Consider the following 18,109-nt stretch of genomic DNA (forward strand, 5'->3'; position numbering starts at 1 on the left):
ATATAGTATTACACGATCATATTAAAATGTCACGTAAACTGACAAATACGGGCAATTAGAATACGTTTTTAAAATGGTAGTTTTATACATTATTCGGCGACGTTTAACCAAGGATTGAAAAATCAGCCCTAAATGTAATTAAATGCGATACCAAATTCTATGTTTAATAAATGATGATATGAATTTGACTACTTAAAAACTAGACGTATCTAGATAATGAATGAACTTTTTAAGCTACAATCTACTGCGAATTTAATTTATAAGTCGTAATAATCCCGGAGTCACTTTATTTACATTTTCTTACGATTAATTGTAAAGCTTTAGATAACTATGATAATATATCTACAGGAATATTAAGAGTTTATATACAGAGTGAAAAGTGTTGAGGGTTTATTCAAAATTGTAGTAATTGATGGTACAGGGTGTCCGCCGGCAGATTTTACACTTTGAATTGTGTTTACGGCGACTAATAATGCGGAAGGGTGGGGATCATTCGATGCGCCAGAGTTGCGGATTATTTACTAGCCATGAGTCAGTGGACAGGAGCACACCGCGCTTTTGCGGTTGAGGCGTATTTCGCGAACAATAATTCGACCAATGTGGCGAGGCGTCCTTTTTGTTCAGGCTATGAAATCCGACGACTAAACGATGGGCCATCAAAACAATTAATATGGTCGTGGGTACAGAAGTTTAGAGGTTCTGGCTCACTTAAAAATGAGCCTCGGCCTGGACCTTCAACGTCTGTTACTACGCCTGAAAACGTAGAACACGTGAGAAGAGAAATTTTACGTAATCCGCGTAAGTCTATTCGGAAGATTGCTCAACGTTACTGCGCGATGCTAGACAACTTTTTTATACCGGAGCTGCATCGTCATGTTAGTGACAATAATAGGACCAATTTTCAGCAGGATGGGGCCACGGCACACACTGCTAGGGACTCAATAGCAAAAGTGAGAGAACTTTTTCCCGGAAAATTAATAAGTCGCTTTGGCGACATAGCCTGGCCCCCTAGATCGCCAGATCTGACACCTTGCGACTTTTTCCTATGGGGATATTTAAAGTCTCGCGTATACAGCAATTCACCATCAACAATACCGGCCCTCCAAGAAAATATACGACGCGAGGTTGCGGTGATCAATCCGGAACTTTGTAAACGAGTTTTCGCCAACATGAAGGAAAGGTTACAAGAATGTTTGCAGCTAGAAGGACGCCATTTGAGTGGAGTGCTTTTTAAAAAATAAAATCCGCATTATTCTTCTGTAAGATAATTAATAAATGACTTTGATACTATTCATGGTTCATTTTATTTTATTTTTTAAAGTGTAAAATCTGCCGGCGGACACCCTTTATTTTATGAAATAAAAGGTTTTTTGGCCTTAATCTATTTATACTGCAATTAATATTGATCAGTATATTTTAATAATAATAATAATGAACACTATTGCACACACAAAACAATACAAACAAAGTAATATAGAGCGGTACAAAAAGGCGGCCTTATCGCTAAGAAGCGATATCTTCCAGGCAACCTTAGGTTATATTTTGTGGTATAAATTACTTGTAATTAAAGACAAAATAGATTTACAGTGCTTGCGTCTCTCCCTACATACCTCCATACAACTGCTATCTCATACTTTTAAATAATTTTAGAAAAGAAAACGACTCATTTTTATGATTCTCTAACTTTAAAAATAGCATTTAGCTGAAATCAAAAGCAAAGAGAGAACACAAATCAGTTTTGTAGATGACTTCTACCAAATATATTTCAAAATTGAAATTATTTCACGCAACACAAAGTTGAATAAATTCTCAACAAACTTTCCAAGTAAAGGTACTTCATTTAATTCATTTGAAACTACGATTACTTATATTTATTCGCAATTAATTACACTATGTTGCAAAACGTACATATTTTAACAATGTTTTTAGACAAAATTTGGTTTTAAGGCGCTAAAAGTAATGTAGATTGACTTAATACAGCATGTTTAAAAAACAGAACATAATTTTGTTGGGAAGCCATTTTAACTAAAGCAGTGTGTTTATGTGTGTATTCAAAAATGCTGTATTTGTTTATAGCGCTAAGAAGCTATTTAGCCAACTTTTAATTCAGAAAAATATAGTTTATGTAAGTAAGAAATATATTCATTTACAGATAATTTCAAATACATCACCACATAGCGCCTTTAAACCTAAATCGAAGCACCACAAATAATAAAAGCCTCATAAACGATAGAATATTTAAAAAGTTCGAAACTTTTTAAATCTAAAAAATAATTAGGATAAGTGGCTATTTACAATTCGCAATAAAAATACTTTAACAATTCTGGAATGTTGAGATATTAATAAAAGTTTAGAGATTTTTATTAAACGACTATGTTGGTTCCTCCGTGTCCACGTCGGCTGGTTTTGTTTGTCCTATGCCGAAGTCTTTGAGAGCATCCTGTATATGCTTTACCTATAAGGAGTATAGAAAAAGGTGTGTGAAAATCGTGTATACAGGGGGATTGATTTTATCGGATTCTTCCAATGGCTGAATAGTTGTTGGCTGTTATAGTTGAATAAGAAAAAAATAATAAGAAATGGGAATATATTATAGATTGAAACTAATCTCAAATATTGTAAAATTTGCAGTATCTAAAATAAAAACAAACGCTTTTCTTAATAAATCTAATAGAAAAAGAAATCAATATATTTTGTATGTTAGAGATGCGAAAAAAAACATATAATCATTAACACAAGGTGCATTCACATAAAACAATGTATACTTAATCCAATATATATGTCAGTAACTAACCTGTGACGCTCCAGCATCAGTCCCGGGGTGTACATACTTGTGCAGAAAGTGGCACGTTCCCGGGATGTCCTTCGGGAACGAGTTGGGAAGGCACGATCTGTCGCGGGGCTCCATCTCGAATCCCGGGAACTTTATTAGCCACCTGCGATGGAGATATAGGTAGTTATTTATTTGTAAGGTAGTGCTTATGTGGCAATGTCTTTATACCCTTATTTTAACCTGGTTTATTTAGTTTAACCGGTCCCTTAGTTACGATACAGCCGTAGGAAAATTCAAGTCTGAATGCATTCGATAGTAATTAAAATTAAAAGTGTATCAGTTCCTTAAAATAAATAATACTATAATTCAATGTTAACAGTATTAGAAAAGCAGAAAATCACTTTGCAGCAATCGATTTTCTCTTGAACGAACTCTTATACTATATAGCAATCATAAAATAGATTATCGGTATAAACTTAGCCTTATATTGGTGATTTGATTGTATTTATTTCTATAGAAAATAACTGAGATTCTGTTTTCTATACAAATCAATACAATAAAATTTTCCATAGCTAGATCGCTCTATAATAGTACTTTTTATGGGAAAAGCTCTTTCCACTGTTACATGATGATATTGTTCAAAAATAAAATTACAATAATACTTATGTATTGTTAAGTGTATTTTATATTGATACCATAAGTTTATTTTAAAAGCTCTAAGTGATAAGCTTTTAAAGATAATCTTCCTTATCCTTTGAAGTCTATTGAAGAAGACTTTACTATCGTATTTAAAGTAACTCTATATAAATACTGATACTAAAAGTGAATCGGATAAGGTGAAAATATCAACGAATAATATCTATTAAGATAATTTTGGCATTACACTTTCAAAGACATTAAACATCTGCTCAATATAATATAGACCGGGAGATACTGACACAAAATTTCGAGTCATTTGTAACAGGATGGCGGTTCTACAGGGTTCTTAGTACGCAATGACAAAAAGAAAAATGATGGTGTGAACGCTGGTACCGGCGGCTTAGTCGCGTGGGCGTTAGTCGAACTCATCGGAAAATAGCGAAAGTCAAACGATTTGTAACAGTATGGCACTTATTTTTCGTGTAAGTTTAAGGATCGACGAATATAAATACAAAATTTCAAAGATCTAGGTGTTGGAAATCTTCACTTATATAAATTAATAATAAATTTATTTTTCAAGTATGACAGCACTTTTTCCCCCTACTAGAAGTATGGCAAATATAATAATGGTCACATTTTATCAAATACTCTCCAAAAAGCCAAATGCAATACTGGTACAAAAAGATAGGCGAAATAAAAAAATGTTGCAGATTTTCGGCGGTATGGTGACCATTTGGAATCGTCCGAAAAGTATGGCATGGCGATTTTCGTAAATGGCTGCACGACGATGGTTACCTGTGCAAAAGTTAGCTTGGTACAAATGGTTGAATAATTGTTTTTTTTAAATCAACACATTCGCGTCGGTATGGCGGGCTGTAAGTCATACCGGAAAAGTATGGCATGACACTACCGCCTACTTCTTTTTTATGGGCTATCGGTAAATTCTAAAATTTTTGTGTTACAAATCGTTTGACTTTCGCTATTTTTCCGACGAGTTCGACTAACGCCCACGCAACTAACCCACCGGTACCAGCGTTCACACCATCATTTTTCTTTTTGTCATTGCGTACTAAGACCCCTGTAGAACCGCCATCCTGTTACAAATGACTCGAAATTTTGTGTCAGTATCTCCCGGTCTAATAATTTTATTTCTAGTCATTGCAGTCATGAAATGTTAATTTGCAATTTGTTTAATGAATTTTCATCACTCATTATATTATATAGTTATTACATTTTCATGTAAAAAAGGCTGATTATATCTATGATATCTTATATCTATATAGGTATTTATATCTACTATTTACCAGGTGAGTAAAGTTGTGGGCTGAAGAAGGTATCTACATAATTCTGAATTATAAAAAGAAATGAATAATAAATTCACTTAAGAGATACGATAAAACAATTAACAAAATTCAATTTAGAAAAACTTTGAACGTTAAGGGCGCGGGCACACGATGCGTTGCGGCGCCGCACCGCAAAGATTTCACCGTGTCAGTGGGCACACGAGTGGTGCGGCGCCGTAACGTTGTTCTGTCGCAGCGGCGTCGTAGCAGCGTTGCACAGCGTGTCCTTCCTTGTGACGCAAAACAACTGAGCGGTGCCGCTCCGACGTCGCACCGCATTCACCCCTCCCCGCCTCGTCTTGGTGGTTACAAGTCCGGTGCGGCGCCGGAGCGCATCGTGTTACATGCCACAGATATTTCTATGTGACGACGCAGCGACATCGCTCCGGCGCCGCACCGCCGCCGCAACGCATCGTGTGCCCCCGCTCTAAGGGCTTTAACAAAATCGCCCAATTTAATGCTATATTTAGAACACTCGAATTGTTTCACAGATAAATTCCAAAACCGAAGCAAGTAAAAACTTTCATAACAATGAAATGTCGCCCATAAAACAACCTGAAACCAATATTTCTTTGCCATAATATCGTTTGAATCAATGTTCGAAATATATAAGTTACGGATAGCGTAATGGAATGGGGTGGATATCTCACATATTATTCTCGAAGGTTCCACAAAATTCTCGAAGTTTCAAGAAAGGGTGTCCGTTACAATAGTGTTAGTTTTTTGATAAAAGGAGTGGATTGCAAAGATTTCCTTGGGATCATACAAACTTCGAAACCGTACTTTTGTGATTTTATCTATCAATGGACCATACTGAGTGGCTTTTGTATAACTTTTGTAAAGCCGTTTTAGCTATACGCAATATCGTGCAAAGATATTTTTAAGACTGTACCATATTATTTTAAGAACTTTTGCTGGTAATTAGATAATTTAGTGATCAATTAACACATTACAGTCTGTCTTTTAGAGATTACTAGCTTTCCGCCCGCGGCTTCGCCCGCGTTTTCAAAGAAAAACCCGTTCCCGTGGGATTTCCGGAATAAAACCTATCCTATGTGTTAATCCAAGTTACCCTCAATATGTGTGCTTAATTTCATTGTAATCGGTTCAGTAGATAGTATTTGCGTGAAAGAGTAACAAACATCCATACATACTAACTTTCGCCTTTATAATAATAGTACATATTAGGATTAGGATTTTAACTAAACTAGCCAGACATATTATTTTTCATCAACGATTTTCCAAAAAAATATTTGTATAATGTGTTATTATTATGTTATAATTTATTTCAATTAAGTTTATGCGATCTCTTACAATATGTATGCATGGAAGGTTGTATAATATATTATATCAACAAAAAACAACTACACCCACCCACACCAGAAAGTGCTTTATATACAACGCAACGCTTGCATGTGTGGGTAATAATTTCTAAAATAGAAAAATCCGATACAATACAAAGCAAATCGCGGAGGACATTTTTATTCTTGATCCCGGATTAAAGACTTATCTTTTCTTTTGCTGTGGGATAATTGAAAATATTGTTCGGAAATAGTTTCGCTGTTTGTTATAAAAGGTTTGATAGTGGAGCAATTGTTATTATGGAAGTTATTTTGTAGAGGGTTGTGTTTTTTAGATGTTGGAATTTTCTGTTTCGCTTGTATACGTAGTTTTATTTATTGGTTGGTCGGATTTTGATAAAAATTTCAAAGATTTTATAAAGTTTTTACTGAAACTCAATAAGGTATAATACGAAATAAAATGAAAGGTATGTTATCATATAGAGAGTACTAAATTCGATTACATTAATAAGACTTCAAGTTTCACTTTAAATAGACATAACACAACACAACAAATAGACATAAAACAATATATTTGTATAATTATTAATAAATAATTAAGTCTATGTACTAATAGTAATATCTACTAATAAATAATTATTACATTACAGATAAAACTTGTGACTTTTACACAAATTGTGATCATTTAATGTTCCCTACAAACTTTGTTTCGAACTATTTAATTCATGAAGCCTAAATTACAGGGGCTTTACCCTGATATTTAATTCTCAGCTTTATAATTGGCTTTAAGCTTCACGGTTTCTCTCTTAACTTTTCACAAATGAAGTACCGTAATTGTTAATGTTGTGCCAGAGTCGGTTTGATTCTTATTGTTGTAAAAAATATTGCTATAAAAATCTACTAAACTGATGACGGAAATGAAGTGAAACTTCTGGCGCGTTGTGAGTAAAATTTCATGGCAATACCGTCACGTCATGGAGTAAGGCGACAATTTTGGTATATCTGAATCTTTATTTATTTATTTATTTCATCTTGCCAAAGAAGTTTCACTTCTGACACGTGTGCTCGGCACACACGCTTTTTTATCTTGATTTTCGAGCGTAGCGAGGCTGCCATTTTAAAACTAATATTAAACATAATAAAATTATTCGATGTTTTTTGTGTATGATTTAACTCAAAAATTGCTCGACCGTTTTTAACTATTCTTCTACCACTATCTTTACCGAGTGGTAAATGTCAAAAAATGTTATGACGATTCAAAAGTTTGAGTTTGAGTTACAAATGCTTTATTTTCTTAAATCCCTTGTCAATTTGAGTGAAACCAATGACGTATCATCATCTTCTTCTTCTTCTCTTATATATAAAAATGAATCGCAAAATGTGTTGGTAAGCGCATAACTCGAGAACGGCTGAACCGATTTCGATAATTATTTTTTTATTATATTCCTTGAAGTACGAGGATGGTTCTTATGTAGAGAAAACGTAAATATGTACCACGGGCGAAGCCGGGGCGGACCGCTAGTACTTAAATAAAAATGTCGTCATTGATATAACACTTTAACTTTATTATAAGAAATATAGACCAAATAAACCATAACGCTTATGGTTAGTGTAATGGCGAATAAAAAATAATGACACGATTAAATTTATTGTTAGAGCGTATGGCGTATGAAATAAATATAAAACATAATTTACGAGATGTCCGTTTTGGTTTCAATGTTAAAATATTTATGAATTTAATCGACTTGTTTTCGTGCCGTTGGAGTTTATGGCAATATGAACTTGAAGTTCTGATTGTACTACATGATTGTGAAATTAAACATTTATTAAATGAAACGTTAGATTTGTTTATTAAGGGGGCGCATAAAGCAAAATAACCAATCTTCTATTAGATGATACGTGTAATATGCAAGACCAAATCTAAAAAATAAAATATAATATATCAAACTAGATGATATGTTCAACGATTCTGTTTAATCAAAAACATAAAATATTAAAATTTACTCGATAAAAAAAAATCACCAAGTTAGCTCTAATTTTCACACTTTTACGTTTTCTACTTGACATGGTAATAATACTTATTATGATTTTTTTTTCATAAACAATTATATTAAAACATTTGCAAGATATTTGTCAGAGCATTTTGTGTAATTACTTTTAGTTTTGGTTTTATCTGCGATAAACCACTTTTATCGTGACAAAATCAAACGTTTATCTCGAGAAAAAAAGAGCGTCAAAAGTGGTTTATCGCAGATAAAACCAAAACTAAAAGTAATTACAACAAATGCTCTGACAAATATCTTGCAAATGTTTTAATATAATTGTTTATGAAAAAAAAATCATAATAAGTATTATTACCATGTCAAGTAGAAAACGTAAAAGTGTGAAAATTAGAGCTAACTTGGTGATTTTTTTTTATCGAGTAAATTTTAATATTTTATGTTTTTGATTAAACAGAATCGTTGAACATATCATCTAGTTTGATATATTATATTTTATTTTTTAGATTTGGTCTTGCATATTACACGTATCATCTAATAGAAGATTGGTTATTTTGCTTTATGCGCCCCCTTAATAGCAATGAATTACATTTTAATTGTTAATTAAAGCGAATTAAAAAAAATATCTTTATTAACCAAAAAAGTAGAGCATTACAGTATTACAGGAGATCCAAACTAGACTGCCGTTTTGTTACATACATAGGAACACTTAGACATAGAAATGATAATAACATAATTCACGAGAAAATGTTACCGGTAAAGCCTTTTTCCTGTCTGTTTCTGTTCTGTTAGTTTATATAGGCTAGACCAAGTTTGAAGTAGTATTATTTTCAAGGTGAAAAAATGACAACCCTGGGTCGTCTAGCGCCATCACTATTCCATTCTGGAAATAATACTGCTACAAAACATCATGGTAACCCCCCTGTACTATCATGTCATTAATACGAACAATAAATGCCAAAATACTTATAATAAAAGCCGATAAAATACTTACTCATAAGTAGTAGGGCTGACGTTAATCTTCAAAGGTTCAGAGCCAGACTCAAACTTATTTGCAAGAGTCACGTTGTGGCCGAAGAGACAGTATTTTAACATTGTTTTTCCGACCACACCAGCTAAAACTGTCCCAGTATGCAGTCCTATACGCATCTGTATAAAAACATTTTATAATAATTAATATTTAAAACAATTATATCTATACTAAATAAAGCTGAAGAGTTTGTTTGTTTGAACGCGCTAATCTCAAGAAGCTGGTCCGATTTGAAAAAATCTTTCGGTGTTGGATAGCCCATTTATTGAGGAAGGCCATAGGCTACAATATAATATCATCACGCTAAGACCAAAGGAAGCGGAGCCACGCGGGTGAAACCGCGTAGCGCAGCTAGTTTTAACATCAATTGGGGAACTCCAATATCGTACAATATTAACCAATGCATAGAGATTTATTGCCAAGCCTCTTCATAAGTCGACCAATACAGAAAAGTTTTACTTTTTAATTAGTGCTGCTGGTTGAAAAGTACGTGCTAAAATGAATAATTATAATGAAAACTTCAGATATTATAGAGCCTTCAATATATGTAAATACTATTTTTAATAATAATGTGGTAATTATTTTTATTAATTACGCTTTACTTTGCTAGTATACATATTTCTATTATTACTAAACTAAAAGTTATAGCTAGACTATCACAGATCACGGTCTTATCACTAAAGAGTGATCTCTTCCAGGCATTTATATTTAGGAGACCAATCGAGTTTCAACTATGTATTTCTATCACCACCCATTGCACATCTTTAGAAAGAAAGAAAGAAAATACGTTTAATCACAAATACTTTTACAAATTTTTGACTTATAACTAAACACTTTACATGAAAAAAAAATAAATCTTAAAATACAATAAATACATTCAAAAATAATTCGTGATAAGGTGGACTACTCAGCATTTGCCTCTCCGTATTAGAGGAGAGGCGCCGGTTTTCAGTAGTCCCCTCGACTTGCTACGCTTGGAGCATCAGAACGGTCTTCTGGCTGGTTAAATTATAAGAGCTAATACATAATTTAAAAAGTAAAAAAAATAAATGGACAGGTGATTAAATGTTATATAGATAGTTAAAATTAACAATCCATAATATGTAGATGATAAACTTACTTGTACATACATAATACTTAAATATATAAGGACTACTGAGATTAAAATAAATAATATATACATATTACATATATATAGTAAAATGAAAAATATACGTAATAATATAGATATATAATTAGGCTATACATTTAGCGCTATTAGGCTTTAGGATTATTACTATGTAAAAACTATTCTGTTTCTATGTATGATCTATAAAATATCATTCATACTACCCACCTTGATAGGATTTCCCTCATGCGTAAAGTGCTGAGCGCAAGTTTCCACCATTCGCAGCGCCATCCATGCGATCTGCGGCGCATGAGTTTCGATCTTACGGTGTAGTCCGCTCGCTACGCAATATGCGTCGCCTATCGTTTCCACCTGGTAAATAAAACATATTATTTTCTTCTAGAATGATTATAATACATTTAATGGTAATTAATAGAATTTAAATAATCGGAGCCTCGCTGAAATTTTATGAACTATCTTGTATCTATGTAAACTTTTATAATGTGGGTCCAAATAAATATTTTTTCATTTTTCATTTTTTCTTTGTTAGAAAGCAATTGTCTAAAATGTGATATTGTTTGTTACAAACAGAATAATTTTGAAGTAGGTATCAAAAATTACTTGTAAATTTCAATCATTTTATTAAATAAAAAATTCTAACAAATTCTATATTTTATACGTCTGCCACCGTTCGTGTCAATATACCACACAAATAGAATTTATAAATACGAACAAATCCTGTATGCTGTTCAAGCAATTCCTGAGACGTAGCTGTTCGCTCGTATTTATGTATTTTCTTAAAGACACAAAGAACACCTGGCCACATCGGAAAACCGATTTCCATACGCAAATACTCAAGGCTTTCATTTTTACTTTGAAATCAAGCTACTCGTAAAAACATGGCATTTATTGAAGTGAAACTTCTTTAGGGGCGTTGAGAGTAAAATTTCAAGGTCGCGTCACGGCAATACCGTCACGTCATGGAGTAAAGCGACAATTTTGGTATCTTTGAATCTTGCCGAAGAAATTTCACATCTGTCACACGTGTCTGACACGTGTGCTTGGCACACACGCTCTTTTTTATTATGAATACCTTCATAAATGTTATAGTTCACTTATGTTATTTTCAAATAGTTATGGTTATTCAACGTCGATCATTGGTAATACAGATTCAATAAGAACTGTACACCACAAACACTGTACACACAAGCAAATAAAACTTTCACAAAGTTATTTTATAGTGACAAAAAGTAGCAATCAAATATTCAAACGTAAAAACATTCTTACGATTACATTTCAGAGAAAACAAGTTAATAAGAGTTATATTACTTTAGCACAGATTATGTAAATATCACAGATAAAATAAACTATCCATTTTAGTTCGCAGTTTATTCGATCCCAAACCATTATCATTGTTACTTATTATTATTACTATTGGCCACTATTACTGTTTATTTGTCAAATAACATGGCTACGTTTTGTCCACTGTAACTGTATTAGGGATAAAGATTTTACCATTGAGTTTATTTCCCTTTGTTTAGCAAATAAAATAACGCTTTGAACAAAAGTTTTTCCTACGAGTTATTCCTTGGAATAACAGTGAAAGATGAAATTGTATTAATATATTGTATAGATAAAAAAGACTCAACTACTGAGCAAAATTATTTAATGATTGAAAATATACAACACTAGGTTACCGCCCGCGGCTTCGCCCGCGCAGTCAAAGAAAAACCCGCATAGTTCCCGTTCCCGTGGGATTTCCGGGATTGCGTCATTTTCCCGGGATAAAAAGTAGCCTATGTCCTTTCTCGGGTATCAAAATATCTCGATACGAAATTTCATAAAAATTGGTTCAGTAGTTTAGGCGTGATTGAGTAACAGACAGACAGACAGAGTTACTTTCGAATTTATAATATTAGTATGGATTTCTGTTGTAAAAATTACATTATAAATTATATACTTAATATCAATAAAGTACATAGGTAATAATATATACATGTATTATTTTAAAAGGATATAATACGATAATGCATTTAAGTACGGAAGCATGCAATAAATACAATTATTTTTCCCTTCTTTTTTATTCAAAACTCAAAATAATTAATTTAACTATAAAACTTAATTAAATTTAACAATTATCATATAACGTAAATTATGCGGTTTTATAAAACTATTGATCTCCACATGACGGGGCTGTGTTACCACAAACCACCAAATACAACATTATATTATTAAGTTTATTTATAACTAGCTTTCCGCCCGCGGCTTCGCCCGCGTTTTCAAAGAAAAACCCGTTCCCGTAGGATTTCCGGGATAAAACCTATCCTATGTCCTTTCTCGGGTATCAAAATATCTCTTTACCAAATTTCATGCAAATTGGTTCAGTAGTTAAGGCGTGATTGAGTAACAGACAGACAGACAGAGTTACTTTCGCATTTATAATATTAGTATGGATTAGTATGGATTAAAGCTTTGAGATATTATTATAATATTGAAGTTTGAACCAAAGCTACGTTTGTATCAAAGTTCTAATAAAACTATAGTAGGTATATTTATAACTCTACATTGTGTTACAATTATTAATTATAAGCTAAATACGACTATTTTCCAAATATTGTAATATACTGTTATATTCACTGTTATACTGTTATATTATAATCACATATTACATAAACTGCCCCCCTAGACAAATGGCTTTCTATTAGCGTAAAGTTTAATAGAATAGAATATGAATGTATGAGATTGACGTTTGATTACGACGACGACGACGATTGATTACGTCAATCTCATACATTCATAATCTATGCTATTAAACTTTACGCTAATAGAAAGCCACTTGTCTAGCCCCACTGCACTTTTAATAGCATATAGCTTCATCTAAACATATTTTAAACACGACAAAATTGAAATTGGAAAGGCTCCACTAAAGTTTGACACTTTCATATACAGCGTGTTGTAAAAATTTCCCAACTGAATATTTGAAATTTATATATATTATATTATGTTCTTGAACTTGCTGTGTCCAAAGAAACGATGCCAAGTGTGTCTTGAACTGCGTGACATATTTCAAATGACGTCATTACACCCCTATTTGATGTGGAAAGGGGTCATTTAAAAATCGGTCAAGTTTAATCTCTCTTGTATGTCGGTGTTTAGCTTTGTTGTTAAAAAAATGATGTATGCTATAAGTTTAATTAAAAAAAGAGCGTGTGCACCGAGCACACGTGTCAGAAGTGAAACTTCCTCGGAAAGATTCAAAGATACCAAAATCGTCGCCTTACTCCATGACGTGACGGTATTGCCATGACGCGACCTTGAAATTTAACTCTCAACGCGCCTAAAGATGTTTCACTTCCAAAAAATGTGTCATGATAAAATTTCAGCAATAAGACTGTAACTATCTTTTGTTCATTTTTGCCTCGCCACATTAATTTTACAATGTTGTTATGATGAATTTATTTATTGAGTGGATCTATATAGAGCTGTCATTACGTTCGAAGACACTAAACAAATTGTGACCGTTATGGGAGCGCTGGTGGCGCTCTTTGTTGTGAAACCAACGATATCTTGACGTCACTATGCACCTATCATAGCGGAACTATATAGAGCTTTCATTATTAATTAATTAATTAATTAACATATTACCTTATAAACATCCAGCTCTTCACAGAATATATCAAAGACGCTGTACAAGTCTTCTAACATGGCGATGACCATCATGGGAGTGGCGGTGGCACAGATTGAAGTAAAACCCACAATATCACTGAACAGCATTGTGACGTCATCGTGGCTTTTTGCTTCTATCTCCTCTCCTGTAAGAAAGCTTGTATTAGAATAGGGTTTTGGTGTTTATGGATACAATTTATAGTCACAGTAAATAAATCCTGGACAGTTTGCCAGTAATATCAATATTAGAGTAACTAAAGATGCTAAAATATCATTTCAGAAATATCTCAGAATAAATATTGTTTAAATAACTCCATCGCTACAATATCTTTCCGATACGAAAGAGGTTGATGAAACCTAAACAAAGGTCTAAGTTTTATTGAAGTACCCTCGTTTTTATTAAAGTCAAACAATTCAAACTTTTAATACAAATTGTTTGTTATTGAAATTAATTCCATAGGTTATTTTATTTGCATTTTTATTCAGACTATTATATTATTGACTTAGATTACAAAATAAAAGACAGATGGAGCGTTGCCGAACTAAACCGAATGATTTTTCGTCATTTCCATAAAGCTATGTGTGCTGTCATTTCGCCGTTGCACTGTTCGAACACGGTGCTTCTGTGTGCGTGTTATGTTACCAGATATTGAAAAATTTCCCAAATTTTTGCCCGACTACGGAAGAAAGAGGGTTATGTTTTTCGAGTGTATGTATGTATATACGTATAATATTTGTATTGTAATTTTTTATGTATATGTAATGTATGAGTATGTGTAATATTTCTTTGACACGCCCTGCAGTATAAACTGTTGGATCGATTTTGAGTTGTGAGGTGTCATTGCAATCATCTGAATTATGAAGGTAGTGGTGGTAGTGACGTAGGCTATATAAATAAGCAGTCATGTTTTAATTTTTATTTTAATACAAATTCGGGTTTATGATATTATTTTATAATATTGCAAAAATTATTTTGTTACATAAAGCACCTATCTACTAAAGTTAAATATGGACAAAATAATTTTATTCAATTTTTAATTAATTACATTAAAAAACAGTTTTTATTTTTCAAAACATAATATGAATGCGAATAGCGGTAGTTATTAATCGAGAATGCGGGACATTTTATTTTCAATTTTCATCATATCCATCATGGAGTTCACATGAATTAAATCGCGAGCGAAAACGACTATGACGCTTTTTATAAAAGTAATAAAAAAAATGTATAATGCTTATTAAAATAATCTAATAATGATCATGAACCTTTATTGCACTATAGAAATAATCACATTGACGATCGAAAAATCCAACAGCACTACCCCGAAGATCTTTTAACCATTTTACCGTTTTACCCCTAAAATTGGCAAATTCATTTTCAAAATACTGGCAGCATACGTTGAAGTTTTGAATTCCTTCGTATATGTAAAATTATTATTTGTATATAAAATTAAATAAGCCAAATAATCTACAGAAAACCTGTAAAACGATGTTTTATCTTTTTGTTTGTTTTCAGGAACAAATTTTACAGCATTTTAATATCACAAGACAGCATTTTTTTACTAAAATATCAAACCCCTTTTGACGTATTGCATGACACTAGAATCGCTACTACACTGCCGGAGGGTCGTATTCGTTTTTGATTTCGTATTTTCTTTGACAAGGGCGACGTACGATTGACATGCTCTATCTGCATTTTATTTTGTAATCTAAGATTATTGAACTATTTTGTTTCAGGAATGATTAAAAAATGCGTTTGTATTTGTCAGTAATTTTAATTATATTGAAAACTAACTTGTGCACAAGGCTTCACTCGCAAAGTAGATAGAGCCCTAAATTGGCTAATACAAGTATTTAGCACATGTGATAAATAATTTGGTTACATACAAATAATTATGTACTATATTTAAACTATCATTTAAATCTCTAGACACTGGTAAAAATTGCATGCGGAACGTTTTGCGTGATGCACGAACAAACATTATATTATAGAGATTGGAAAAATGGATGAAGCCCAGTCTAATCGAGGCGAGCTACTAGCAAACTATAACATTATTAGTCAGTTAATAATTTAAAATAAGGTGAGCTAACGACTATGGTACTAATATTATAAACGCGGGGAAGTTTGTAAGAGCGGATGGTTGGATGTATGGATGCTTGTTACTCTCCCACGTTAAAATTACTGGACGGAATTGGACGAAACTTTTAAGGAATGTAAGGTATACATTAGAATCACACATGAGCTTTATATATACTTGATTAGGCACATGGGTTCATCCGTGGGCGAAACCGCGCGTCACAGCTAGTTAAGGCCGTGTACGCGGTCCGTGCGCTGTTTGGCTCAAATATGTGATTTTTCAAACCAGATTGTCCATCAACCATTTATCTTACAAACATATGAATTCCTAATAATTTTAGGAAATTTTATTGTTTATGTAGTTAGTTAAGAGTTTTTTTCAATTAATACAGTATTTCTGAATACCATCAAGATAACTGAGCCGATGATTACTTGATTTCACTTTTAGTGTCAATTTCGAAGCTAAAAATATCTGAAATTGCTGACAGATCTAACACACAATTATTTTTAACTAACTGAAAGAATCCTTATTAAAATAGTTAGTTAAAAGATTTTTTTATTTTGGGCTCCTAACTTACGAAATTAAAATCCGAACAATGTGAATTTTTTTTGAAATTATAGTCGACAAAATGATTATTTTCACCAAGATATTTGACTTTATTGAATATAATTTATACATATTGCAATAAAAGAATGTCTTACTTATAAGATAAAATTTTAAAAATCAACTAAGGTACCTCTATTATTTTTCTACAATTTTTTTTAAAGTACTATAAAACACTGCGCGCGACCCGATTAAAATCAGTCGGCAGCGAGCCTTTCCAGAGAGAGGACATGTTGCTCGGCGCTCTCCTGTGGACCTTTGCTGTTCATAGTAAAAGGATAGCGCAAGCCGCGATCTATCGTAATAGATCGCGGAGTTTTTGACTTGCGTTAAATTGAATATGCGCTCTTAAGCATAAATTAAAACATGGGCAATATTGGCCAAATAACCTCTTGTTTGACATAATAAAATCCACTTAAAATATGAGCAAAGTAATAATTCCATTGATACTTTAATGACCGTGTACAATGGCCGCCTGGTATGACGATAAATTTCCAAACACAGGTGTTAACTCACCAATTAATTTATTTTATTTTTTATTTTAATTAATTATAGACCTACTGGCACATTAAATATGAGTTATATTCCAATGGTGAACATTTTCGTATATTGATTTAAGAATTTATATGTGCATTTTTTATTAATTTAGTAGAATGTATCCTGGTTTTGTTTTATTATTCCATGATAATGTGAATATTGTTATCAACGATACATTCTTGCAGTAATTTCACTCTAGAGCAGTAGAAAAAAAATCTGGGTAAAAAGTTGGATTGGTGTTTGTTACCCGACCAAGTCAAAATGGCGAAACAAATATTATGCATGCTATTTGACATAGTATTGCATATATAATTGATTTTAAACTGCATGAGGATATTTTATAGAAAACGAAATAGAACGACATGACAACGTCTTTGTGTTATATCAATTTCAGTGTATTTTGCGCATAATACTAACATAATATAGTTTGTACGAGAACAGCTATAAGAGTTACACCACGGGCATATACTAGTATCAATATTTATTTATTTCTATATTTAATTAAAAACATATGTAATCAAAAAGTTAACTTACCCAGCCATAGTCGCTTAGCAATATGTGGTGGAAATATCAAATGCAGCAGACTGACGTTCTTCTCTCTCTCCTTAGCTACGGATTTGCTGAGCTCCACTATCGAGTTTTTGAGTTTGTCCATTCGTTTCCGAAGCCCATCCTATTCAAATAATAAATACGTATTAGCAATTAATATTAAAAAAGATAATCTTAAAATTGAAATTGCTTCCTTTCTCGGAAACACACACCACACACATACAAGTTGACTATAATTACATTGACAAAGGACAAATGAACATACGAATATTCGTAATAGTGATTCATTGACATACTTTGCAACATTTTTTATCATAACAGTAAATCAAATTTTGTTCATTAACAAAATAATTATCCTTGAGATATTTTTTATGAATATTGTTACTCAGAAGATGAGCCAGATTATCTTTATATAATCAAAAATTACGAAATAATTAACGCGATTGGATAACGAAGGACAATTATTGCTAATTAAAAAAGTGCCG

General features: G+C 32.5%; 1 protein-coding gene across 1 annotated transcript in view; it reads right to left on the reverse strand.

Moving 5' to 3' along the window:
- Window positions 1-2,371: 2,371 nt before the first annotated feature.
- Window positions 2,372-18,109, reverse strand: part of Gycalpha99B (guanylate cyclase 1 soluble subunit alpha 2) — a 91,479-nt gene continuing 75,741 nt past the window's right edge. The window contains exons 9-14 of the mRNA XM_090116908.1: window positions 17,610-17,748; window positions 13,840-14,006; window positions 10,423-10,566; window positions 9,051-9,205; window positions 2,795-2,936; window positions 2,372-2,455 (exon numbers count right to left, since the gene is read on the reverse strand). Of these exons, the coding sequence (XP_089973034.1) occupies window positions 2,372-2,455; window positions 2,795-2,936; window positions 9,051-9,205; window positions 10,423-10,566; window positions 13,840-14,006; window positions 17,610-17,748 (831 nt within the window). The remainder of the gene's footprint in view (window positions 2,456-2,794; window positions 2,937-9,050; window positions 9,206-10,422; window positions 10,567-13,839; window positions 14,007-17,609; window positions 17,749-18,109) is intronic.

This window comes from Colias eurytheme, chromosome 26, assembly GCF_061535395.1.
Source record: "Colias eurytheme isolate Ceu_HAF_F1 chromosome 26, ilColEury1 Martin Lab GWU primary, whole genome shotgun sequence".
Classification (NCBI taxonomy): Eukaryota; Metazoa; Arthropoda; class Insecta; order Lepidoptera; family Pieridae; genus Colias; species Colias eurytheme.